This window comes from Myotis lucifugus, unplaced genomic scaffold (genome assembly GCF_000147115.1).
Source record: "Myotis lucifugus unplaced genomic scaffold, Myoluc2.0 scaffold_59, whole genome shotgun sequence".
In the NCBI taxonomy this organism is placed as follows: domain Eukaryota; kingdom Metazoa; phylum Chordata; class Mammalia; order Chiroptera; family Vespertilionidae; genus Myotis; species Myotis lucifugus.
This window is the reverse complement of record NW_005871107.1, coordinates 1,109,722-1,133,729: the sequence shown is the minus strand read 5'-3', so window position 1 is coordinate 1,133,729 and position 24,008 is coordinate 1,109,722. Positions and strand designations below refer to the sequence as shown.

The window sequence follows — 24,008 nt, the reverse complement described above, 5'->3', positions numbered from 1 at the left end:
AGCTTATTTTTTTCATGACAATTTTAGAAATTTAAAGTATTATTTTAGAAATATATTTACACTGTTTAAAGTACTATTTAAGCTTTTAAATTCACTTATTTTGTCACTGTTTTCAAGATATATTGTGTTAAAAAGAAACACGTATTTACCAGAATGGCAAATAACTGAACAAAATATTGAACACAAAACATTTCATAACAAATGCAATAACCATCTAAATGGTATCACAATGTCCCATAGTGGAATAATTATTCTACATTTTTAACATAATGAAGTTGAAAAATTATTCTTGTTAGAAAATGAAAACGAAATTTCTCTTTTTGTTCTCTTTAATTCAACATCTGAACTATAACCATGATTAAAAGGTACACATTTCTTATTGTCAGTACTATTTAACCAAATTGAGAAAGACAACCTATATATATGTGACAGTGAAGATAAACTAGTAATGAGTATACACTTCTTTAGTAGATACAATAGTGGGAGGTTTAAATATTTGAGGAAAAGCTTTACACCAGAGAATATTACTCAGTTTTCTGGACAGCACACCCAGAGTGAAAGGGAGAGCACTCTGGTCCCACTGCTGATGCGCCTTGCCCAGTGAAGGGACTCAACAGCCTGGCAGATGGATGGAGATTTCCAAATGTCTGTATGAATGTGCATAACTAGTGGCTGGAAAGTAAGCTCTGAATAGAGAATTGTGAACACTTTAGCACCAGCGGACTTCCATTTGGGCATCCAATTGCCATTAGACTCTACCCTTGCATGCTGAAAGGATCTTGAGTATTCAAAAGGATGCTGACAAGATACATTTATATATCAAGTACAACTCCATTTTCTATTGACACTTTTCTCATTGTCAAGGGCAGGGGACTCGATCCTGGAACCCTTAATACAAATACTGTACATAGGGGCCAGTTTAAGTATTAGACAATGTACTCTACCCACACTCTACTGAAAATCCATTAAGTTTTTATCCATGAGGTTTTACCTACGATTTAGGCATTTTATAATTCTTAAAATCCTCAGCTCCTTCCTGTTTCTTGTTTCCCTCCTCTTGACAAACATACCTAGATTCTGTTTGTGATACGGCCTGTTTTTATCATTTTTTCATTGTCTTCTCCTTTCCATGACCAACTTAAGAATTTTTCCCCCTCTGAATCTTTCTATTTCTCACTTGATGTTTTTCTCATGTAGTCTAATGCCTCCTGATATTTATTTTTCTTGTTTTCAACAGAATTTCTTTATTCTGTCTCCCTTTCCTTCTAGCTTTCTGCACTGGTTAGCTTTTAATTCTCCCTTCACCTACTGCATTGTATCTCCCATTTCTGTTATAAAGGCATCACCCTCCTCATGGGATCATTCCTCCTCCACTTCCTTTAACTTTTAGTTCTTTCAGATCATATTTTATTTTATTTGTGATAAAAAATACATAATGTATAATTTAGCATCAAGACTATTTTAAGTGTACAATTTATTAGTGTTAAGTATAATTACATTGTCGTATAACAAATCTCCACAACTTTTTCATCTTGCAAATCAGAAACTCTACACCCATTAAACAACGACTCCTCTAAACTGTCTTTTAATGGGTTGCCCTTGCCCATTCTGCTGGCAAATTGGGACTATCCCTGTGCTTCCCCCACACCACCCACACTCTCTTCTTGCTTTTAGCAACTGCAGAACCAGCCATCTCTGGAAATCAAACTCAGCAGAAAACTTTAAAGCACAATTCAGCAGATGAAATGCTGAGGCAGTGCCAGCCCCTTTCTTTATGCCCACCCCCTTTTGGAAGCCTCTGGAAAAGCTGTAAATGCAAGTGCAGCAGTCAGTAAGTTTGCATCAGCCATCCACCAAATGGTTGAAAAAAAATAAATCTGAGGATTCACTATATCATGCGCTTTGGACTTCTTGACAGAAGATCCAGATTCCTTTTAGTGCTTATGTTTACATGAAAGTCAGTGGTTTGAGAGGGAGAGGCTCCTATATTATGCAATGCATTAACTGAGAACAAAATTTTGATATTTCATGAAATAGCTATTGTGCTGTGCTCCATTTAACACACAGGTATATATATATTACAATGGCTTTACATTTAAAAGCAGCGGACAGCTCTGATGAGGGCAGCCACTTGGATGAAATGAATTAATGGGAAATCCTTTACTCAGGGACACTATTTTCCCTGATAGGGTCAAATAAATGGTAGGAGAATAGCTGCATCCTTAATGACCATATCAACACTGCCTTAGACAATGGGTAGAGATCATACTTCAGCATGCTGGCAAGTTATGTTATTCTTCAAACATGCAATTGGACATTTTCACCATCTAAAATAAGAAAATATATTGAACCTTAAATACGATAAGAAGCAGATATAGAAATTTTAAGTGTATAGTTCAGGGGGTAGGGGAGTCATTTATCTCATTTCTTGACTGCTCTGAAAGCAGAAATAATCACATACATAATAAAATTTCACAGCTGAGTAAGAATTACACTTATCCACTCTAATTAAAACGCCTATACCCAGTTCATATGAAAATAACAAATCAATCGTTCCAAATGCGTAGCATGACACAATTCAATAACATCCACAGTTGTAGTTGCTGCTAACACTACCTGGACAGAGGGCAGTGTTATTGCAAACCCTTGATTCTCTTAATGGGCCGCTGCAGTGTGTCCCGTAAGGTGATACACAAGTTCTGGTTCGCACCTGCGACCCTTGACCACAAGTAACTGAGCATGAGCTCCACTGGGACCACTCCTCCACACCAGATTCACCTGCGTGCAAGACAACAAACAGACATGAAATACTGTCTTGAATATTCATATACTAAGCACTTTACCAAAGACATTATGACATGCAAGAATAATTTCAATGTGATAATACGACAGTACATCAAACGGTACAAGAAAACACTTAGGAGAAAAAGAAATTTAAAGGGAGATACATATTACGCTATTGCGAGGTCCAAGTTTGCTATACCCCTGTTAGCAAAACTACTCTTCACAAATTCCTCTGTGCCATGGACACTGTGAAGGGGCCAGTCGGAATTTTACAACAAGAATTAATATTGAAGTGATTCTCTTCAAGCTTTGCACTCTGATGGGAGAGGAAGGAAAATGTATTGGTAATTCACTCTGGCTTTCTGAACGGGAAAATACTGATGTATTCTTCCCTAATTCTTTACCGCATTTCTTACTTTCTAATGCTGGATGAGATGGAGCCCTTGGATTTGGGCTTATCTAATTTTTATTGTTGAGCACTGACACTTTATAATTTTTTCCTAGTGCTATTCCTACTTTTTCATCCTATGACAGCTATTTTTTTTGTGTGTGTGAGAATTTATTGAATACCTTCTGTCACAATTCTCCCCATGACCTAAAGTAATGATTCTTATTTGAAATTAAAGAAAATGCTTCTATGACTTCTAGTCATTCAATATGGAACTAAATTTCACTCCAAAATAGGGCCCTAAAAAGCCAATTACTGTCTGACTTCATTAATTTTCTTGGTGTAAGCATCACACTGAAATGATATCTAAATTCTATTATCAAAAGTCACGTCCCAAAATGACATAAAGTCAATAATTTCGAAGACCATAGCAATGTGCTTCTGTTTCTATTCTGGCATTATGTTCAGGATAGACTTTTAACTTATTTGAAAACTTGTAGTTGCTTTGCCCAAATTACAAAATTGGGTCATGTACTGGCAGGAACCATTTAAATTAACCATTTGTTGTTGAAAACATTTCCAGGAGAAGTGTTTCTGAAAACTTTGTAGTATTGACTATATAAATCAAGAAGCAATTTATATTTTACCCATTCTGTTTAAAATTTGTCTTTGGAATAGAATTCAAGTAATAAATAGAATACGATAATCCTTTTGTCCATGTGTTTTGAAAGGTTGGTAAATGACTTAGAAATGACTTGCAGTGCTACTCAAGGCAGCCGGTCCCCAGGCAGCTACTCCAGGAGAGAGAGGGCTTGAACCAGAATATAACTCAATTTTCTGATTTCTTCACTAAGAATTTCTTCTTTCAAATAAATAAATACCAGCGGAAATAAAACATGTGCTTGCTAAAGCAGTTGAAGCTGCATTCTGGAATAAGCTTCTTTTTTTCCTGGAGGGCCCGTAACAACTAGTTCACAAATGAGCATGAGTCCGCAGACGACACTTTGGAGAACACGGTTAAGAAGCATTTGCTTTTATATCGGTCTGCATTATTTACCCAGAGGTATAGATTACAATGCATTTATCACTGAAAATATACCATAAAGGGAGAGCAAGAGGTAACTGAGATGACGAATTACATCAAAGCGGGCCTCTTTTTAGTGTTGGGATCATGTTTGTCCTAGAAATTCTATAAGGATCACCCTTGATTATTTCAGTGTTTTTGCCTTCACCAATTTATACATAACTAATTCATGAAATGTTATTGGGAGACCATTTAAATAATATTTAAAGCCCTGCCTCATAATTTGTTCTTTTACGTTAAAGAATACTCTATCAAGATTAAAAATCATTATTCTATAAAGCAAATAATGTGACAATGGTTAAAAATATCCACACATATATGTATATATGCACATATTTATTTCGCAATGAAAATTTAAGGTTAAAGTTAGGGAAAATGTAATGGATTTTTTTTCATTTGATATTTCAATCTGTATTTGTAACGAGATTAAATTAAGTAGAAATATTATGATTTGTTTGTTATTTAAAAGCCAGAAAACCTTGAAAACTGTGAGTTCTATAGTAAGTAAATAATAAAAGTTATAAATAAGACAGGTTATGTTTTTTTCCATAAAAGCAGTCCTTCTCTTGCCCTTGCATTGCTATGATGGCAGAGGAAAAATTCATTAAACTGAGCAATGAATCAGGATCAAAATCTACTTTTAAATGTATTTATGTACAAATCTGGGTTGCTTCCTAATGTATGATACCATAACGATGCTGAACAGGCTAACCAGTGATGCCTGGATCATGAGAGATTAATCATTAGTGCTCAGAATTGGCCTTCTTCACTCTCTCCAAACTAATGGTTTATTTTGTTGACCAAAAACAAAATAAATAAGTGCAATATATATTGGTTTTCAAATTATGCATCAAATTTTGCCACTCAAGCACTGGCTTACCTACCCAAAGGAGGGCCATCCCTCAAATGCTCTAGTTTCAAATGACCTTTCCACTGAATAGTTATAATTTTTAAGCTGCCCCTTCCTCAGTCCAAAAGGTGTGAAGACTATTCTAGTCAAACACTTTGGGTCATTGTGAGGAATAGCTAATATGTTTTATAAAAAAGATGTTTGTGCTTTTAAAAAACTCACTGATATTAAGAAAGTAAATAATAATATATTCAATTTTTAATATATGTGTCTTTGGAGATAGCACAAACTATTCTAGTTATTTAACTTGCAACTGAGAAGGCACATTAAATATCATGAAAAAGGATTCTGTATCTAAGGCACTATGGAGGCTCTTTATCCTGGCACAAAACATAAAAGGAAACTGGAAAAGCACTACAATTAAAGTCAAAAGACCTATGTTTGATGGGAAGCTACTGAATTATTAGCTCTGTGCCTAAGAAAGTCACTCTATTCCTCAGAATCTCTCAATAAAATAAGTAATACATCTACCTCAAAATGTATTTGTGAGGATTTGGTGAGATTATGTATGACAGGGCATTTAAATTATCAACAAAATATTAATATAAAGTTGTGCTAGTATGTTAAAATCATGAAATTAAAAAAACATACTTTTATTTTTCTATTTTAGATAACATGCTATGTATTACTTATATAGGCTAAAAGACTATTTTTCTAAACAAGTTTTCCTAAGCCATCTTATTGGCATTTAACTTATATCTTTATTAAATGTGTATATCTGATTACTTCATTTAATTTTCCTTGACTATAAATACAAATTGTGTACAACGCTATTGGAGCACTGTCCATTTTCATTCAAGCTAGCTATAACAATTACTGGAGTTATTTTGATAAAATAATCCTACTTTATCAAATGTTACTCTTTAAAAAAAATTCCACTCACTTGATTACTTTATGGAAAGTTTGTTTTTTAAATGTAGGTTACTGATCATACTGATTGAAGAGGCCAGGTTACTAATTTTGAGAAGTAATTCTTAAATTATAAAGCTTGATAGCTTTTGGGGGTTTTTTTCTTATGACCAATATAAAAATTAGTTTTTGTTATTAGACTTTACCTGTATTGCATGATTCCTTGTTCTCAAATTAATGTTAGCACTATCATTGTTTATATATAACACCAATTTCTTGGTTTGAAAGACAAACAGAAAAATTTTATAAGTAAAACAATTTTCGTGGACACTTAGCTATATTTATTCAGACTAACTTAACAACTAAATAAAGTATAATGTCAGAAAGCATTTAAGAAAAATCTCCTCTCTTTTTATCTTTATAATTTTCTAGCGTCAGAGTTTTTTTTTAAAAAAAACCTATTTATATAATATAGTTTTCCAGTCTATTATCAATATCAGAGTACTTTACATTTAAAACAAGTAGCATGCATGCATTTATATTTGCCTATACTATCTTTGGATAAAAGTGAAATAATAAATATTTATTATTCATCCATTTGAACTCCCAAAAAATATTTTCAAACCATAATTTTGAAGTTCATTGCTTTTTCTGAATTATTGTTAACATGATGGGGATATGGTTTAAAAGCTCCTCATAGATCTATATAATAAGTGTTTCAACTATTTCACCAAGAGATGTAATACCACCTATTAGATACAGAACAATTCCTGGAAAATGAATTAGTAATTTCTTAGTAAGAAAACATAATGTTCCATATGATTTGAATTAGCAATTAAGATTTTGGATGAAAACTGATTCTTCTTGGTATATATTGCAGGCAAATCTCAAAACTGAATTTAGGTAAAACTCCTGGCAAAATTATATAATGTTAAGCATAAACGAATTTTACCACATTATTGGAAATTTAAAATTAAAGCTTATCATTTCACTCCTAATTGACCCAAATTTTAAGTCTTTTTCAGTAAAACAATGCCTGCCACCTATTTTTCAAAAAGTAAGGACACCCTTACTATTGTCCCCATGGATGGCACCTGAAGGAGGCTGCTGTCTAGTCAGCCCACGCCCTAATGCCTCCACTTAGAGTCAAAAGTGCTCTAATTTCTGTTTAGTGGTTGAGACATTTTGCTTTCTGTAAAGCAGAAAAAATAGATTTAGAAAATTTAAAAATTTGCCTGAATCTGGTAATATACATTTGACTTGTTCAAGCAAATAGTAAAAAAATATAAATCACTTTTATTTAAAAATAAGAAGGTGCACCAAAAGCAATTCAGATAAGCAAGTTTTCTTCATTTCTGAATTTGGCTGCAATATATATATATATATATATATATATATATATATATATATACACTAAAATATGTCCTTATTGTACAATTTATTCTAAACATCTTCCTCTTCTGAGAATTCTTTGATCTACTTGCAACTAATGTATTAAAATCTATCACTCACCCATTACCAAGAGCACATTTTATTAAGAATTTACAGTTTTAAGTTGAAGATTCAAATCTTTGTTCCAAATTAATGTTATTCTAAGAACATATGAACTAAAGAAAATATACATTCTTCAAGGGAATTCCATAAAAATCATTCTGAATGTCATGTCAAAAGGCTGGTCACATACTAGAAACTTTTATATTAATGGTATACAGATTATTAGATCAAAATGCATAAAACTTCATAAAGACATCATTAAAACTGTTAGTTTGAAATTTCCCAAAATAAAATTGACACCTGAAAATGTTTGTAACACAATTTAAACATGTTTCATCCAAGAATGTACACATGCAATGTATCCAAATGAAATTATAGCCCATTTATTATGATGAGCCAAAATATGAATGTATTTATTTGTTAATATATATATTTGGAGGGAGGTATTTTAAAGTAATCTAATTAATTTATAATTAAATTTTATAAGCTATAAAGTAATTTTTGATATTTAATTATTTGTATTACAGCTTACAAATACTGTCAACTTTTTATTATTTAGATTATATAAGAAACCACTTTTCAAATAAAAAGTACCAAATTATAAAAATAACTGTTTCTAACACTTCTATACATTTTAACAATCAGTTAATATTTATGTGATGTATGACATTTGAAAAATATTCAATATATTAAATATTGTTAATTTAAATTTTATCATCTAAAGTCCTATTTATAATTTTGACTCTGAAGTCCTATCATTATCAATCATTGATAAAATAACGTTGTTGACTTCCTTTAAAAGTTTAATGATTAATTTAAAGTAGTTAATTCACATAGTAAAGAATAATATGTAAATCCTAAATGTCCCATAATGAAAGCAAAATAAACCTTAACACATTTTAGTTTTGCACTTTTCAATTCACAGCTACTTCATTTATGGACTTTAACTGGTGACAAAAAAGAAAAAGAAAAATGGGATCAAAAAAAATATCAGCTCCAAAAACTGACAAATGTGCAGCAAAAGATTATGAAACATGCAGTGGTTCCATTAAATTAACAACAATAAATAGAAAAATGTAACTAACGTATTACCAGTTTGTGCCATAAATTTAGCAGCATCAGCTTGTTCCTGAGGGACCCTTTTCTCATGAACAGATCGAGGTCGCTGACTTTTAATTGTATGATCTCCCATCATTCCAAATTCTAAAGACAGAATAAAGGTATATGAAAGCTTGTGTGTAGACATTTCTCACAAATTACATTACTGTCTCATGCAATATGTTCCTGCATATACCTAGAAGTTACTTGATTAAATTAACAATATTAAATTTGCTAGACTGAACTGCTTGGAATATTTCTAAACTCAAGTCAAAAAATCTATAAACAAGAACAAGGTTTCAAAAAACAATAACAGTCAATAAAATGACACACCAGGTTTTAACTCGGCTTAATTAACAGAAATAGTGTACTCTTCTCGGGTAACGTTTGAAGCAATACATCAGAAAAAATACAACCCCAGTGTCAACTGTTGTTTTTCAGAGATAGAAGCCTGACTGCGTGACAGCTGCTGCTTTGCTGTTTAGCAGTGCCCCCCACAAGTTTTCAGCACATGTTACTGAGGAATGAGTAATCCTGTATCCTAGCTTTCCTAAGGTAAACATTCATTTGATGGATTATTTTTCCAAAGATGAGGTTGCCCTTGGTCCTCAAAAGCTCATAGAAAATGGTGGCTGAAGTAATTTTCATTCTCCCCTCCCCTGCCTCCAAAGAAGTCCTTAGCTCTTTTCAAACCACATGTAAGAATTATGTTTAAAGAAGGGAGTGACTCCAGGTTTCTGCTATTTAATCCTTTAGTGGTATAGCATCCTCAGAAAGGTGAAAATCTGGGCCTATCTCAGAGACAAATGGAGGAGAGAAAAAAATCAGCTGAAAAAATAATAGATCCCATGTAATATATTTTTAAAAATTCATATGCTTACAAATCTGCAAGAGTTCCATGATTGCACTGTTACTGTAAAATAATTTTAATATCAAAGCCGTTGTCTGTTTGGGCTCAGGGGAGTGTAGGTAGGGGAAGGGAATTTCTGAGGAGGTGGAAATCATGGTGCTTTCTGTTACATCCAGAAAATTCTTAAGACCTTAAGACCAGGTATTTTATAGATGCCAAAAATGATTAATGAGTGAGTAGCCTGGCCAGATGGTTCAGTTGGTTGAAGTGTTGTCTGGTACACCAAAAGGGTGCAGGTTCGATTCTGGTCAGGGCACGTCGTACATAGGTTGTGGGTTCAATACCAGGTCGGGGTGTGTATAGGAAGGGATCTCTCTCTCTCTCTCTCTCTCTCTCTCTCTCTCTCTCTCTGTCTCTCTCTCTCATCAATAAACATTTCCTTGGGTGAAGATTAAAAAAACGATTGGGTAAAACAGATTTTAATGATAGTGGAGATATATTGCCAGAACTAATAGTGTCAAAATTTGGGAATGGATAATTTCACCAGCTCATTATTTTGCCTTTCACCATCAATCCTTAAATAACCTTCTGCTAAAATATTGCACAAAACGTACTTGTGTAAATAAGCAGTGTATTTTGTAAGCATTGATTCTACCAACTGTCTTTTATGTAAGGAGAAAGATTAGCACATGTTTTTGTCCGTCCTGGCAAATCCCCACATAAATATTAAAGTATGGCGCCTGACAGGTTGATTTGTCAGATATTCTTTCCAGATATTCCATCCAAGAGAACATGACATGAGAAATTTGAGGAATCTAAATGTGTATTTGTTGTTTGTCAGTTTAGATAAAATCCAAAGCAGAAAATAGAATTTTTCCTAAAATGTCAGTTGGTTTAATCTTGTAAAATCCATCACTATTTTCCATTACTGCCAACATCCTTTCATTCCATTCTTTTATTTGTACAGTTTGTGCTACCTAAACCATGTTTCATTATGCTAATAGGTATCTAATCACATATCATTTAATTCTTTTGAAAACTGACTACTTAAAATGTTTATATCTAGGCTCTTATGCACTATCCAATTTTTTAAAATAGGATAGATGATTGAATTTTTCTGGATCTGAAATAGCAAAAGAAGTTTAAGTAGTGTTCTTTATTAACAGTATGTTTGGCCTTCTGTCCTCTAGAATTTGTCATTTAACTTGTGTGTATGTGGGGTGTGTGTGTGTGTGTGTGTGTGTGTGTGTGTGTGTGTGTGTGTTAGGGCATTTAGATCAGAGTGCATGTTTACATAAATACGTTGGGGTCTCTGATGCTCACACTAAGATAGCTATGGCACTGGAAGGGCAAAGAATATCAAAAGAAATTATTCCATGCCCACAACGTCTTAACTAAGTAACACTATTACCTGTACTAATAGAAAATTATTCAACTCAGTGGTAACATAATAGCTCACAATCTGTTTCCTAAGGAAAAATAGTTTATTTGTACAGGGACTATGATCCTAAAATTTAGTGGTCTGAGTATGTTGGTGGACACTGCTGATATGATTTTAAAAGTATCATGTTCAATTTTTAATTCTTTCTAAAGTTTAAACACAAGTAAAGTACTTGATTTTTCTAAAACAGGCATTATTAATTAAGAGAACTATTTCATATTATTAGCTGGGATGTGATTTATATCTCTCAAACATATATATAATACAATTTAATTTCAATACTATCCTTCACTGTAGTCACTTCTACTAATCAATAATGTTATATATTGCCGAAACCGGTTTGGCTCAGTGGATAGAGCGTCGGCCTGCGGACTGAAGGGTCCCGGGTTCGATTCCGGTCAAGGGCATGTACCTGGGTTGCGGGCACATCCCCAGTGGGAGATGTGCAGGAGGCAGCTGATCGATGTTTCTCTCTCATCGATGTTTCTAACTCTTTATCCCTCTCCCTTCCTCTCTGTAAAAAATCAATAAAATATATTAAAAAAAATAATGTTATATAAACATTAGTGCTGATAGCTTATATGGAGGTCACAGTACTTAAGAAATTCTTCAATCATCTCTGAACTCAATTACATATTATTTACATAACCAAAAGTTGAAATAATATATTTGATTATTGCTCTCAATATCATTTATCTGAAAAATTACTTTTAAAAATTGAGAACTGCCCTGACCGGGTGGCTCAATTGGTTGAAGTACAGTCTCATACACCAAAAGGTTGCGGATTAGATCCCTGGTTGGGGGGTAAGGCAACCTATCCATGTTTCACTCTCACATAGATCTCTCTCTCTCTCTCCATCTCTCTCTAAAATCAATAAATCCATATCCTTGGGTGACGATAAAAAAAGGAGAACTAATATGAGGCCTTGATAAAACTGAAGAATTGAAGTTCCCAAAAGATATAGAACATACTAAACAATTTATTCCTTTTATCAGAGAGAAAAACAACACTATGGCAGTATTTTCTGGATGTCCCGACCTATAGTTTCAGACCCAAAACAATCTGAATTTTTAAGTAAAACATGTAAGCTATTATCTAATCAAGTGAGTTTCTTTTGCTAATGTTTATGAGACAAGTGTTTGAAAAAAATAACTTCTTTGTCTTAGGGTTGTTATCAAAGTTAAAATTTAACAACAAATGTTATGGTTCCATCTATATCTCTCCATGGGATATTTTCAAAACATTTGTGTTCTCTTTCAAATGATATCTTCTTCACTTCTAATGAAAAGAAAGGCTAATTGTATTATCCAAACTTAGAAAACAACACGGTATTGTTTTTGCTATTCTCTTTTGTAGAGAATATGGTTGAGGTAAATCTTTAGCATAAGTTCTTCATGGGTTATTGATTCATATTCAAATAATTCTGAGTTGGCAAAGAGAATATACTACATTAGTTACACAAGAAAAATAGCATAGCCAAATAAAAACATGATTTGCTTTGGTGAAAGCAAAGAAAAAAGTTATGAAATCAAATGAAGTAATGTACAGCATAATATTGTGTATGTACATATGATACATGGCTTATGAAAGTACAGGGTTATTTCCTATGTCTTGATGTTGATGGTATCAATTAAGTGGCAGGTAAATAACTGCATTTAAGTGTAAAACTCAAATGATTGAAGATGAAATCCATATTTAGGTACATTTTCTCATAGACTCATTCACTATGTTTCTTGATAAAAAGCACTAGTCTCTAGAAGTAGGACACAAATAAAGTTATGTGAAAGATAGGTTTTGAAAATCTATTAAGTATAGTTTTATGTCTTTTCTTTGCCCATCCAAGAATGTATAAGTATATCATTAAGAAACTAATAGACTTGAAAACTGACACTTGATGGTCAATTGCCAGTTACGAAGTTTTTGTCTGGAAATCAAGGGTTATTAAAATGTGAAATTGAAGTAATCAAAAAGTTAAAACACATATCCACTTGTTATTTAACCATGTGTGTATTTTTTAATGTATAGATAAGCAGAACATCAGATTAGTTGATAATGGTTATGATTGCAATCTTTCTTGCAATGTAAACACTAACTTTCCTTTGCATTTCCGCAGAAATCTTCCTAGCCTAGGCTATTATTGCTTCTCAACATACTTTCAAAGTTATGTCCTACTTACATTCTATGGCCAAATGGCACTACATTTTGTTATGGAAATAGTCAAGCCACTGCATCCTTTCCCTCAATGTTCTTCACTTGAAATACCAGCTCTTCTAGACAGGCCTGCAACAAAGCTCCTTTCCAAGTCCAACTCAAAAGGCATCACTTCCATGAACTATTTCCCTCTTAACCAATCATAATCAGCCTCTGTCTTTCTTATGTTTTTCTTTATGTCAATAATGGGCTTCCATTTTAACTATTAGATTAAGTGTCTTATTCCTCCCAGTATATTATACACTTCTATGGGAAGGAAACATGGTTGATGGATTTTGAAATCACGTCCTGCTTTGCACATAACTGGGGTTCAACATTTATTTATTATATAAATAAATTTCATGTTAACAATTGTTTTTCCAAAATGTAAGTTTCTGGATATCTGGAACTATTTCTTTAACTTTCTTGGAGAATAGTTCAATGGGTAAAAATTAAATTCTTACCAAATTACTTGAAAGTTAGTTATGTGTGATGATGATGGACAACATTTACTCTGTCAACATGTTTATTATCCATAAATGGATTCTGGTTATTATTAAAATATTTTCAATATCACTTTACTTAGAACTTAAATCTCACTGCCCTTAAACAAAGCTTAATATTCTAAAACAAAGCTTGATTTTTGTCAGTAAACATTTATTAATTACTTAATGTGTGAGATACTCAAGTTATAAAGATAAATAAGAAAGAGTCTCTGATATTCTACAGCTCATAGCTCAAGGAAATCCACTAATCATGGCCTGATCCTCTGAAATATGTAAAATTATTTTTTTAATAAAAATATTAAGCTATACTTGAGAATCATTTTTTATTAATTTTCTAGATAACATATTATTCTTAACAATAATAACTTACTAATACATTTCCAAAGAGAACATACATCTTTTAAGCATTCAAATAGACATTTGAAGTGACATTTGATTTGTCATATCATAGTGTGTAATAACATTAAAGGCATAACTCGTTGACAGAATAAATATCTTATCACATGGCTGGATTATAGTGGTGTAGACAAATTTTGTTAAGAAACAACTAGAAATTTTCTGAAATAAGATTATTATATTTAATGCATTCTAGATTCATAGTCAGTAGTATTAATTATTTAATTTATTCATTTATTTTTACACTTATTGGAAATACAGTTGGCTAACTGCATGCAAATAGATGAAATTTAGACACTGAAGAGCAGCCCATATCACCAATCATTGACATCCTTCTGTTTTCTGATATTTTTAGAAAATATTTTTTGAAATGTGCTAATACTTAAAAATTGTATTCTCTCACTCAACAACTATTTGTTGAGTGCCTACTATAGCCAGATACTTTATCAAAAGATAGAGCTTATAGGGGGAATGCCTGAAGTCTGTATTACCAAAGATGTTTCTAGAACTGGCATGAACTATTATTAGAAACATGAATTTTAAAAGAGGCATCATAAGTTGAAATTCTAAAGGACACTGGTTAAAAAATACGTTGTGCTGTTGATTATAAAAATACAAATTTTACTTTCCCAAAGAACCAAACAGAAGTAGAATAAGCAGATAGAAGACAACTTCCAAAAAATTCAAGAATAAAATTTTATAAAAAATAATCATTAAATGTTTAAATAAAGTTGAGTAAATTAATATTAAGAAATATTAAAAATAAAGACATATTAAGATTTATTAAGAATCTGAGAAATCCACCATTGAAATTTAAGAGGTTAACTGATATTCTTTCCTCCAAATTCTATTTTTTTGGCGCTGCCATAGTTAGATACTTGGTTATAAGGACCAAGATACTGCTATTTCTTACAATAACAAAACAGAATTTTTCTTTTCAAGATACTTCCACAAAAATTATTTTATTAAATAGTTGGCCATGATTCTGTTAAGTAACTGGGTTATTTTGTGTCACTTCCAGAAATGGAAAAAACATAGAAATGTCAAGGATATACTGCTGATATGTTTACAGAACAATTAAAAATATTCAGGAATTTTCAATTGAGTTGTTAAATTATAAAATACAAAATATGTTATAGAAATTATTATCAAATATATTTAGTTTATATATTCTTAAACATATATACTGTGTATATATGCTGTAATTTACATTTCTTTATTCCAAATAGTAACTTTGAAATAATTACATATAATAGATTTTTTTAAAGATATCCCCACATGTGTTGGAAAATTTTATAAAACATTTTATATAGAATGATTATAGGAAATTTGGGGTATAAACCCTTAAATCATTATGTTTATACTTATTTTCTGTTTTCCTTCTGGGAAATGTTAGTAAATTGGACGCACTGCTTTATGTGAAAAATCATTAATGTGTGTAATTATGTAAGAATTATTTGTTAATATTTCTTATATATTATCCACTTGCATTTTGTTATCTCATCTTTTTTGAGATAATTATTGCATTTTTATAAACTATCAGTAGCTTGAACAAATATTTTATTTGTTGGTGATGAAGAAAATAAATGTAGAAACACATAAATGAAAAATATAATTCTACTTCTAATATTAAACTAATAAATGAATGTTTTTTCTTGTTGACCTGTATCAGAATTTAGCACATGAGCACATAAGTGGCCAAATAAGATGCTTTGCTGTGAGCTCTAACAACTTGTGCAGAAGACTAACACTCTTACACTACAAGATTTGCATAATATTGCTAAAGTGACCAAAAACGATCGTAGGAAATCTTAAATATAAGAAAGTAACCGGTTGTCCCTGGATGAAGTATTTCTATATTTTCCTAACAAGAACAGAGCATGGTTGCTTATAGGCTGAGGACTCTTTGGACCACTGGATCCAAACTATTGGCAACTCAAATAATTTAGTGCCCCAAAAGTTTACAGAAGAGTTTTATAAGAAAGTCAATGCTTTAAAAAAGTGATATTTTTGGTTTGATATTTTAATATATGTTACCTTTATATATTTATTATATTATATCTATTGTATTATATTGTGTATAATGTATTTTTTAAGAAAAATGATTCCTCTATGATTTTTAAATTAAGGCTCATATCCATATGGCACTTTTCAACTTGTCAAAGCTCATTTTCACTTATTATAACAGTAAAGCATAACTTAACTTAAAGCAATATTACTGTATGCATACTTACTAAAATCAACTTAATAAGACAATATATAAAAATAATAAGTACATTCTACAACCCAATTTAAGGTTTAAAAAATTAGATAAATGTTTGCTAGATCAAAATATTTCAATATATAAGAAGTGAGCCTGCTTTTTTTCATAAGACACTGGTATCTGGATATTTCTGACACATCTTTATTACACTTAAATTATATTCAATTTAGTAGCACATCCTCACGGTTACTCTTTGTACCTGGAGGTAAGAGAGGATTTATTCTGTCTTTAAACATTTTAACTTATCTATTATGTTCATACAGATAAATTTTAGAGAATCTAGTAATATCAAAGTAAATAGTTCTAGTCATGTTTTACATTTGTCTACTGCTATATTTCTATAGTTTATTATAGAATGTTTAGCCCAAAGAGATAATGTTGTATATGTATTTACTGAGGGAAATAGCAAACTGACTTCCTTAGTGAAAATGATTTTACTAAGACATACATATAGCATTTATACTAATTTGTAAAAATAAAAATAATACCTTCTTAACCATTTCCTTACAATTTTAGCTTATATCTTAGGAAAAAATGACTATACATGGAAAACATTTTCATTTTTTTCTAGGATGTAAATTATCCTTATAATCAAATAGCATATATTCAAACTTGTTTCCTTGTTATCATTATTAGAATTAAAGCCAAGTGGCATTCCTCAGCGAGAACTAAAAATTATGAGCTTTTTCAAAGCAGTGCTTCATGTACCTAAAGATACTGAAGACCACTTTAACTATGTAAGCTAAAGCCAAATGTGGAGGGTGGACAAATAAATGTGCAGCCACAAATGCAGCTCTTATTTCAGAGCATCACGCCTTAAGATCTCTTAACATCTTTGTTCTTTTTGTAAAGGAGATTCTGGGAATATGATCTAAGGTCTTTTTTATGCTCTATAGCTGTTTTCTCAGGTCAGAAGTTGGCCCATGAACATATGGGTTATCTCTCAACAGGCTAAAAGGCCTCCCTGAGGACGTACCAAGCTTGATTAATGGGTCTGTACACAGATACATATGCATTAGAGTCTAAGTAAGACAAGGAGTTGTATTGGCTGCTTCTAAACATCTTAACTCAATCCATTTTGAACAGTTATCTTGACTCATATCTAGCACTAAATCATGGTTTACTTTGAAGGTGAGGTCTCAGACTGCCTGATACTTATTTAAATCTATGTATCTATGCTATAGCTAGCATCCACATTGGAAAGTAATATTTTTACAAGACAATATGCTTTCGAAAGCATTTGGTATTGAATAAATTTTATTCATCCAACAAATATTATATGAGCACTTTATTACATTCCTGACGAGATTCTAGGCACTGGAGATAGAGCAGTGAACAAAGCAGACAAAAGTTCATTTTTGTAAGAGAAAATTTTACAGTTAGCCCTAATCTGATATATAAGGCTTTTATGATCTTATATGAATATTAAATTTACTAGCTAGCTCTTTATATTAAATATAAGCACTCATATATACATTAGTCAGATTATTTTTTATTTTATTCTTTTACTCATAAACTTGTTCATATAAAACTAATTAAAGTTTATATCTCATACATATCATTCCGCAGAATTAGTTAAGAGAATCATTATATCTGTTGACACAAAAGGCATACCACTAAGGGCCCCAAAATATTGTGGTCTCTTTGGTTTTTCTTGTATTATCTTTAAAGTTTTCTTTCTCATAACTTTTAATTGCTTTTATTATACACTGGGTCTATTCTCTATATAACTTAGAAGAGACTATTTCTCATTCTATTCTCTTATATCTTTTAAAATGTTTTTATTTTCAAAAACTCCTCAAGAAGTTGTCAAAAAAGTATACAGATACTATATGTATATTTTTTTCAGTACACGATTCCTTCCTATATTCTTATTGCTAGACGTTTATGTTGCTTTCAAAGGTTTACTACCAAAGAAGAGATTCCTATAAATGGTTTTGCTGTGAGGAAGCACAATTTATATTTTGATAGATATTGTCACATTGCTTCTGAAATGTTTCTTCTAATATACTTCACAACAGATAGTATAAGGAGAGAAAATGCTAAATCTTTTTGGTCTATTTGATTTTTATCAATATACAATATCCCTCTTTATTCTGATTAGTGCTTTTTCATATTTCAATATTCAATATTTCCATATTTGACTTTTATCTGGTATCAATGCTGTTATTCCTGCTTTATTATCACATTTGTTGGCCATAGCGTTTTCATAGTGTTTTTTCAGCCCCTTAGAGTCATTTTATTTTCAGCATATGTCACATATGCAACATATAGAGCTGGATTTTAAAAATCCCATCTGATCCTCTTTCTTTCAATCAGAAATTAAATCCATTGACATTTATTGTATATATTAAAATGTTAAACTATTTCTTCCATCTCATATTAAGGTCTCTCTTCAATATTTTCTTGCTATTTCTTCCCCCCCTCTTTCCTAAATTTCTTGGATTAACAGGAATTTTCAGTTATTATTTTTGTTCTCTAGATATATTCCTTCAAATATTCGTGTTGTACACTAATTTTGTTACACTTACTTATATGCATTCTTTATCCTATCATTATTTTTAGTTAATCAATATCAGTACTGTTTCCCAAACCAAGATAAGGGTTTGGGTGTGCTATCACTTGTCCTCTGCCTTGACACACAAATGTCATTTACTTCCAAACTGCTATATAAGAACACTGTGCTTCAATAATTCAGGCTTAACTAATCATTGTATTAATTCCTTTGTTGATATTTTTCTTGGAATTGTTTTTAATTTTGTTCAAGTATATGTTTCAGTGGAGAAGGGGTCTAAAATTGATTTATTTTGCCCTGACACTTGAATGTTAGCTTGGCTAGGCCTAGAATTTAACATTAAGAATTATATTTTTTCTCACTGAACTTTGAAGAAAACATACTGAATCCCAGAATTCAGTATTGCCTATAAAGTGTTTTCTTTTCTTTTCTTTTTTAAAGGACTTTTCTTTTTATCCTTGGAGTTCTGAATTTTTACCAGCATGTGCCTGGACATTGGTCTTTTCCATCCCACTTGTTTGGTACTCTTTTTCCCTTTTAGTACAAAAACCAGCATGTCAGCTAAGCACAGGGAATGAGTTTCCCCCTGAGCCAACTTTCCCTTGCTTACCCATCATGGGTGTTCTGAGTTACTGCAAGCCGCAATTCACTTTCATCTCAGCCCCTATGTAATCACTAAATACTATCTCTAAGAAAACGGAACTCCTGATTTCTGATTATTAAAGGGCATGTGCTAAATCTATTACTTTCCATTCCACTCTGAACAATTCTCTTTCCTATTTACAGGAACCTTTCAAAACACTATTTCGAAATTCCTCTCTTCCCAGGCACCCAATAATAAAAGGCAATCTGACTTCAAGCCTCCTTGAATGAAACTGCTCTCTTGAAAGTCATTTGCCCCTTAGAAACTGTCACATTCATCTTGAGTCCTTCAGCATTTGAACCCCATGCCACAGATTTTTTTAAACTGCTCACTCCCTTGGCTTCCAACACTGCTGATTTGCTTTTCTCCCTCCTCCTCACTGCTTCTCTGTTCCCTTCACTGCCTTGGATTTTTCATCCTCTAAATGTGAGTTTTGCCTCAGGTTCTGACTCAACATTTTCTTCCTCAGAAATCCCATCCTATAGCAAACAGTGTCTCGCTTCCACAGTCTGATGTGCATCTTCCAAACACTGACCCTGCAGTGTCACCTGCGTATTTTGATGGTAAACTCAGCAGTTATGAAAACAAGTGAATCATTTCCCTTATGAGAGGTTCTCCCAGCTATGCATTTCAAATTTATTTTTAATACACATATGGTGCTCAATATAGTTGGTGAATGAATAAATAGCAAAATAAAAGCTGGCCAGATATAATGCAGAAAACTGTCTTAGGTTTACCAAATTATCTTGCTGGTCCTGTTTGGTTATGTAAAGATAGGACATATGGCTTGATCTGGAAAAATGAATAACGTATTCACTGGTTCATAATTTGAAATTTACTGAGGTTGCCCTGGAGGGAAGTTGAGGCTTACTGCGGACAAACAGAGAAAGGAGGTGAGGTTAAAAGGTCTTGGGGAAGAAATAAAGAGAGAGGTGTCCATTTAAATGGTGGGAGGATATCCCCAACCAGCTTGGATCAGTGGATAGAGTGCCAGCCTGTGGACTGAAAGGTCCCAGGTTTGATTCCAGTAAAGGGCATGTACCTTGGTTGCAGGCACATCCCCAGTAGGGGGTGAGCAGGAGGCAGCTGATCCATGTTTCTGGCTCTCTATCCCTCTCCCTTCCTCTCTGTAAAAAATCAATAAAATATATTTAAAAATAAATAAATAAAATAACTGTTGGGAGGACAAGAGCAGAGGAGAAAACTAAGAAATTTGGGTGAAATGAATACCAGAAGCAATTTTAATAACAGTGATATTCAAGTATAAATGTATGTGAAATATAATACCTCTTCACCAGAGCCACACTTACCTTGTTTTAGAGATACTGATAAAAGGTGACTAAAGAAAAGGAACACTGATTTCAAGTGACAGAACAAAAAGAATAGCCCCAGAAGCAAAATACAAAGCAATAGTTGATATTATAGCTCAAATACATGTAAGAGTGGACAGGAAGCCCAGCCGGTGTTGTTCAGTGATTGAACATCGACCTATGATCCCCAGGAAGTCAGGGTTAGATTCCCAACCAGGGCATATGCTGGGCTGCGGGCTCAATCCCTAGTGTGGGATGTGCAGGAGGCAGCCAGTCGATGATTCTCTCTCATCTTTGATGTGTCTGTCTCTCCCTCTCCTTTCCTCTCTGAAATCAATAAAAATATATTTTTAAAAAAGAATAGACAGGAAAATATGTAAAGAATATATGTAACCCCTCTCTCAAAGAATCCTTAGGAATATCAGGGAGATATTAAATTTCTAGTTCTGCGTTATGTGGCTGTTCAAGCCAAGTGTTTGTTTAAAAATTATCCTGAAGGAAAGACAGTCCTCTGAAGGCTGGAGAACTTAGGAGCATACTGATGACCACTCTAGGGTGACAAGCAGACATTCTCGTACAGGTATGTGGTAGCTCACATTGGTAATGTCCATTACACATGGTTTGTAACCTGATTTTCTACTTTCTTAACCATGTGTGAACCCTAACATCATCTAGCAAAGAGTCCAAAGCTCATTAGTCATCATCATGGGTTTCAACAGAGCTGGTGGTGGCCAAGGATAGGCAAGGGGGTTAAGGATGGCAGCTCTTACATGCTAAGTCCATCCCTGTTTCAGTTTAGAATTTTTCTTCCTCCCTCATCCCAAACTTTACAGGGGACACTAGCTCTGACTACCCAATTATAGTGAATTTTTTCACCAAGATTTAAGTGGGAGACGCAATTAAGGTTTTGCTTCTTTGAAGGGAGAATGCCTCCTTTTGTGTTGTTTATTTATTTTTTATGTTTTACCTGATAGTTTCCAATTAATTATAATCTCTCTTCAAATCAGTGATTCCATATATTATAATTTTGCCAGAAGTTTGTCACAGAGTGTTTCTTCCTAGCTGAGGTATGCCCCATTTTACAAGTTATTTTTAAATGGATATACTGTTGTTTTTCTGAAGACTAAAGTTTTATGAGTCCACATTGGGCAAAAGCTGTACTAAATCTCATTGTTAACTTTGCATTTTTTAAAGCATAGAATTCAGAACTTTTAGGCTACTTAGCATTTACTTGTGGTCATCACTTTTTAAAGAAAAATATTCATAAAGTAAAATATATGGAAAGAAGAGTGCTCTGCATAGTAAAACAGCAACAACTGGAGTGAGAACTGTGTCAAAAATTATAGTTTAATGTCAGGCTTATTTTGGAGATAAAATGTTGAATGCTCAATGGATAAGGCACTTTAGATAATAAATTCTAGGAGAAAAGTTTAAGCAAATTTAAATAATCAAATTTCAATATAGAATTATCATTATTAGAATAAAAAATTGAGAATATTTAGCTTAGAAAAATAAACAACAACAACACCAGGAAGAAATGGTAACTTTCTTTGACTGTCTGAAAACTTGTCATGTAGCAGGATTATGAGAAAATTAACTGTTATTAACTAAGAAAGAAAGAATTAGGGGAAAAGAGGTCAACTCCATAAGAAGAACTTTCTAACAATTTGGGGCACATACAAAGGAATGGGTGCCAATATGAAGTACCAAGCTTCATATCATTGGAAGTGCTGTATGAATAATGAATTCTATAGATATAATTCCTATAGGGATTTACTTTGATTCCTAGAATCTGTGGTTCTTCTCTTTCTCCCGAACCTATCTTCTATCAATTTCCAAATCTTAACATCTTTATCCAAAGCATGTTCCAAATCTGTCAACATCCCTCATCTCTACCACTAACATTCTAGTCTAAACCCCACTAGCCTGTAACATTTGATCTACTGCAATAGCTTCCTGACTGTCCATGCTACTGCCCCCCAACCCTGCCACCATTTCTCCTGCTGATAATCTATTCTTCACATAGCAGATAAATAATTTAAATGGTAAAACAGGTTATGTAAGTACCTTTCTTAATGTCATTTTATGCCTCCCCAACTCTTAGAATAAGATCCAAGCTCCTTACCCTGACTCTTATTAAGAGCCTTATATAATCTGCCCCAGCCTGCACCTCCAAGATCATCTCATATCCTCCCTATAACCCACTGTGTTCCAAACATACTGACCTTCTTTTAGTTCTTCAGACATACATAATTCATTTCTCCTTTGCACTAATTGATTTCTTTAACCGGAAACTCTTCTGATCTTTGCATAGCTGATTCATTCTTATAATTTTCATTTAAGCTAAATTTTCACCTCCTTTAAGAGCGTCTTCCTAAATGCCAAACACAAAGTACCTATACGGTCATTCTCTAGACTTGATTTTAATTCTCTGTGCAGAACTTATCAATATCTGTCTTTTTTATTTGTTTAAGAACTATATCAACCTACTAAATTGTGAGTTTCATAAAAATAGGAGGCTTGTCTATCTTGTCCATCACTGTATCTTGTGCCTTGTAAATGACTAAAAAGTATTTTGGAACAGAAAGAGAAAAAAAGAGAGAGAGGAAGTGGAAAAATAATTATTATTAGTGAATGACATCATGATCTTAATCTTATTCACTGCATCATGGTGATTTCCTCAGGTCTAGCTTCCAATTCACAAATATATATCTTGACAGTGTCCAAATCAGTGCTTAACATATCTACTGAACTTTTAATTTTAGTGACTGTATGTTTTATTTTTGGTAGTTCTTTTTCCAAATCTATTTTTCTTCCATGTTTGCTCTATATTTATTCCTATCCCTTTTTTAAAAGCCACTTTAAACATATATTTTTATGGCTTATTTAAGGATATATATATATATATATATATATATATATATATATATATATATGGTTGTTTTTGCTGATTCTCCTGCATGGTATTTGTTTTCTCACATAATTTATTTTATTTTGTCTTAGCTTATTTCTATTAAAGGTTCATCTTGCATAGTATTTTCCTCCCATGAAACTCCTACATTCCTCAGTATAAAAGTAGTAAATTCCACAGTAGTAAATTTCTTGACTTTAAGTTGCTACATCACAAAGTATAAATTCACACCATGTACCCACATGGTATGTGATAGCATATATATATATTTTGGGGGGGGGGAGGGTGCCTTTTCCCCTCAACCTGAGCTCCTGAAAGAAGGCAAGCTTCCTTCTCACTGTTTCCCAGGGCCATCATGGCCATTGAATGAAATCT

At 32.5% G+C, this 24,008-nt stretch overlaps 1 protein-coding gene across 2 annotated transcripts in view; it reads right to left on the bottom strand.

The window, feature by feature from the left end:
- ADGRB3 (adhesion G protein-coupled receptor B3) overlaps window positions 1-24,008 on the bottom strand; it is a 677,464-nt gene that overhangs the window by 419,353 nt on the left and 234,103 nt on the right. For both annotated transcript variants that reach the window (XM_006089322.2, XM_006089323.3), the window contains 2 exons: window positions 8,602-8,712; window positions 2,617-2,778 (listed from right to left, as the gene is read on the bottom strand). In XM_006089322.2, coding sequence (XP_006089384.1) covers window positions 2,617-2,778; window positions 8,602-8,712 — 273 coding nt within the window. The remainder of the gene's footprint in view (window positions 1-2,616; window positions 2,779-8,601; window positions 8,713-24,008) is intronic.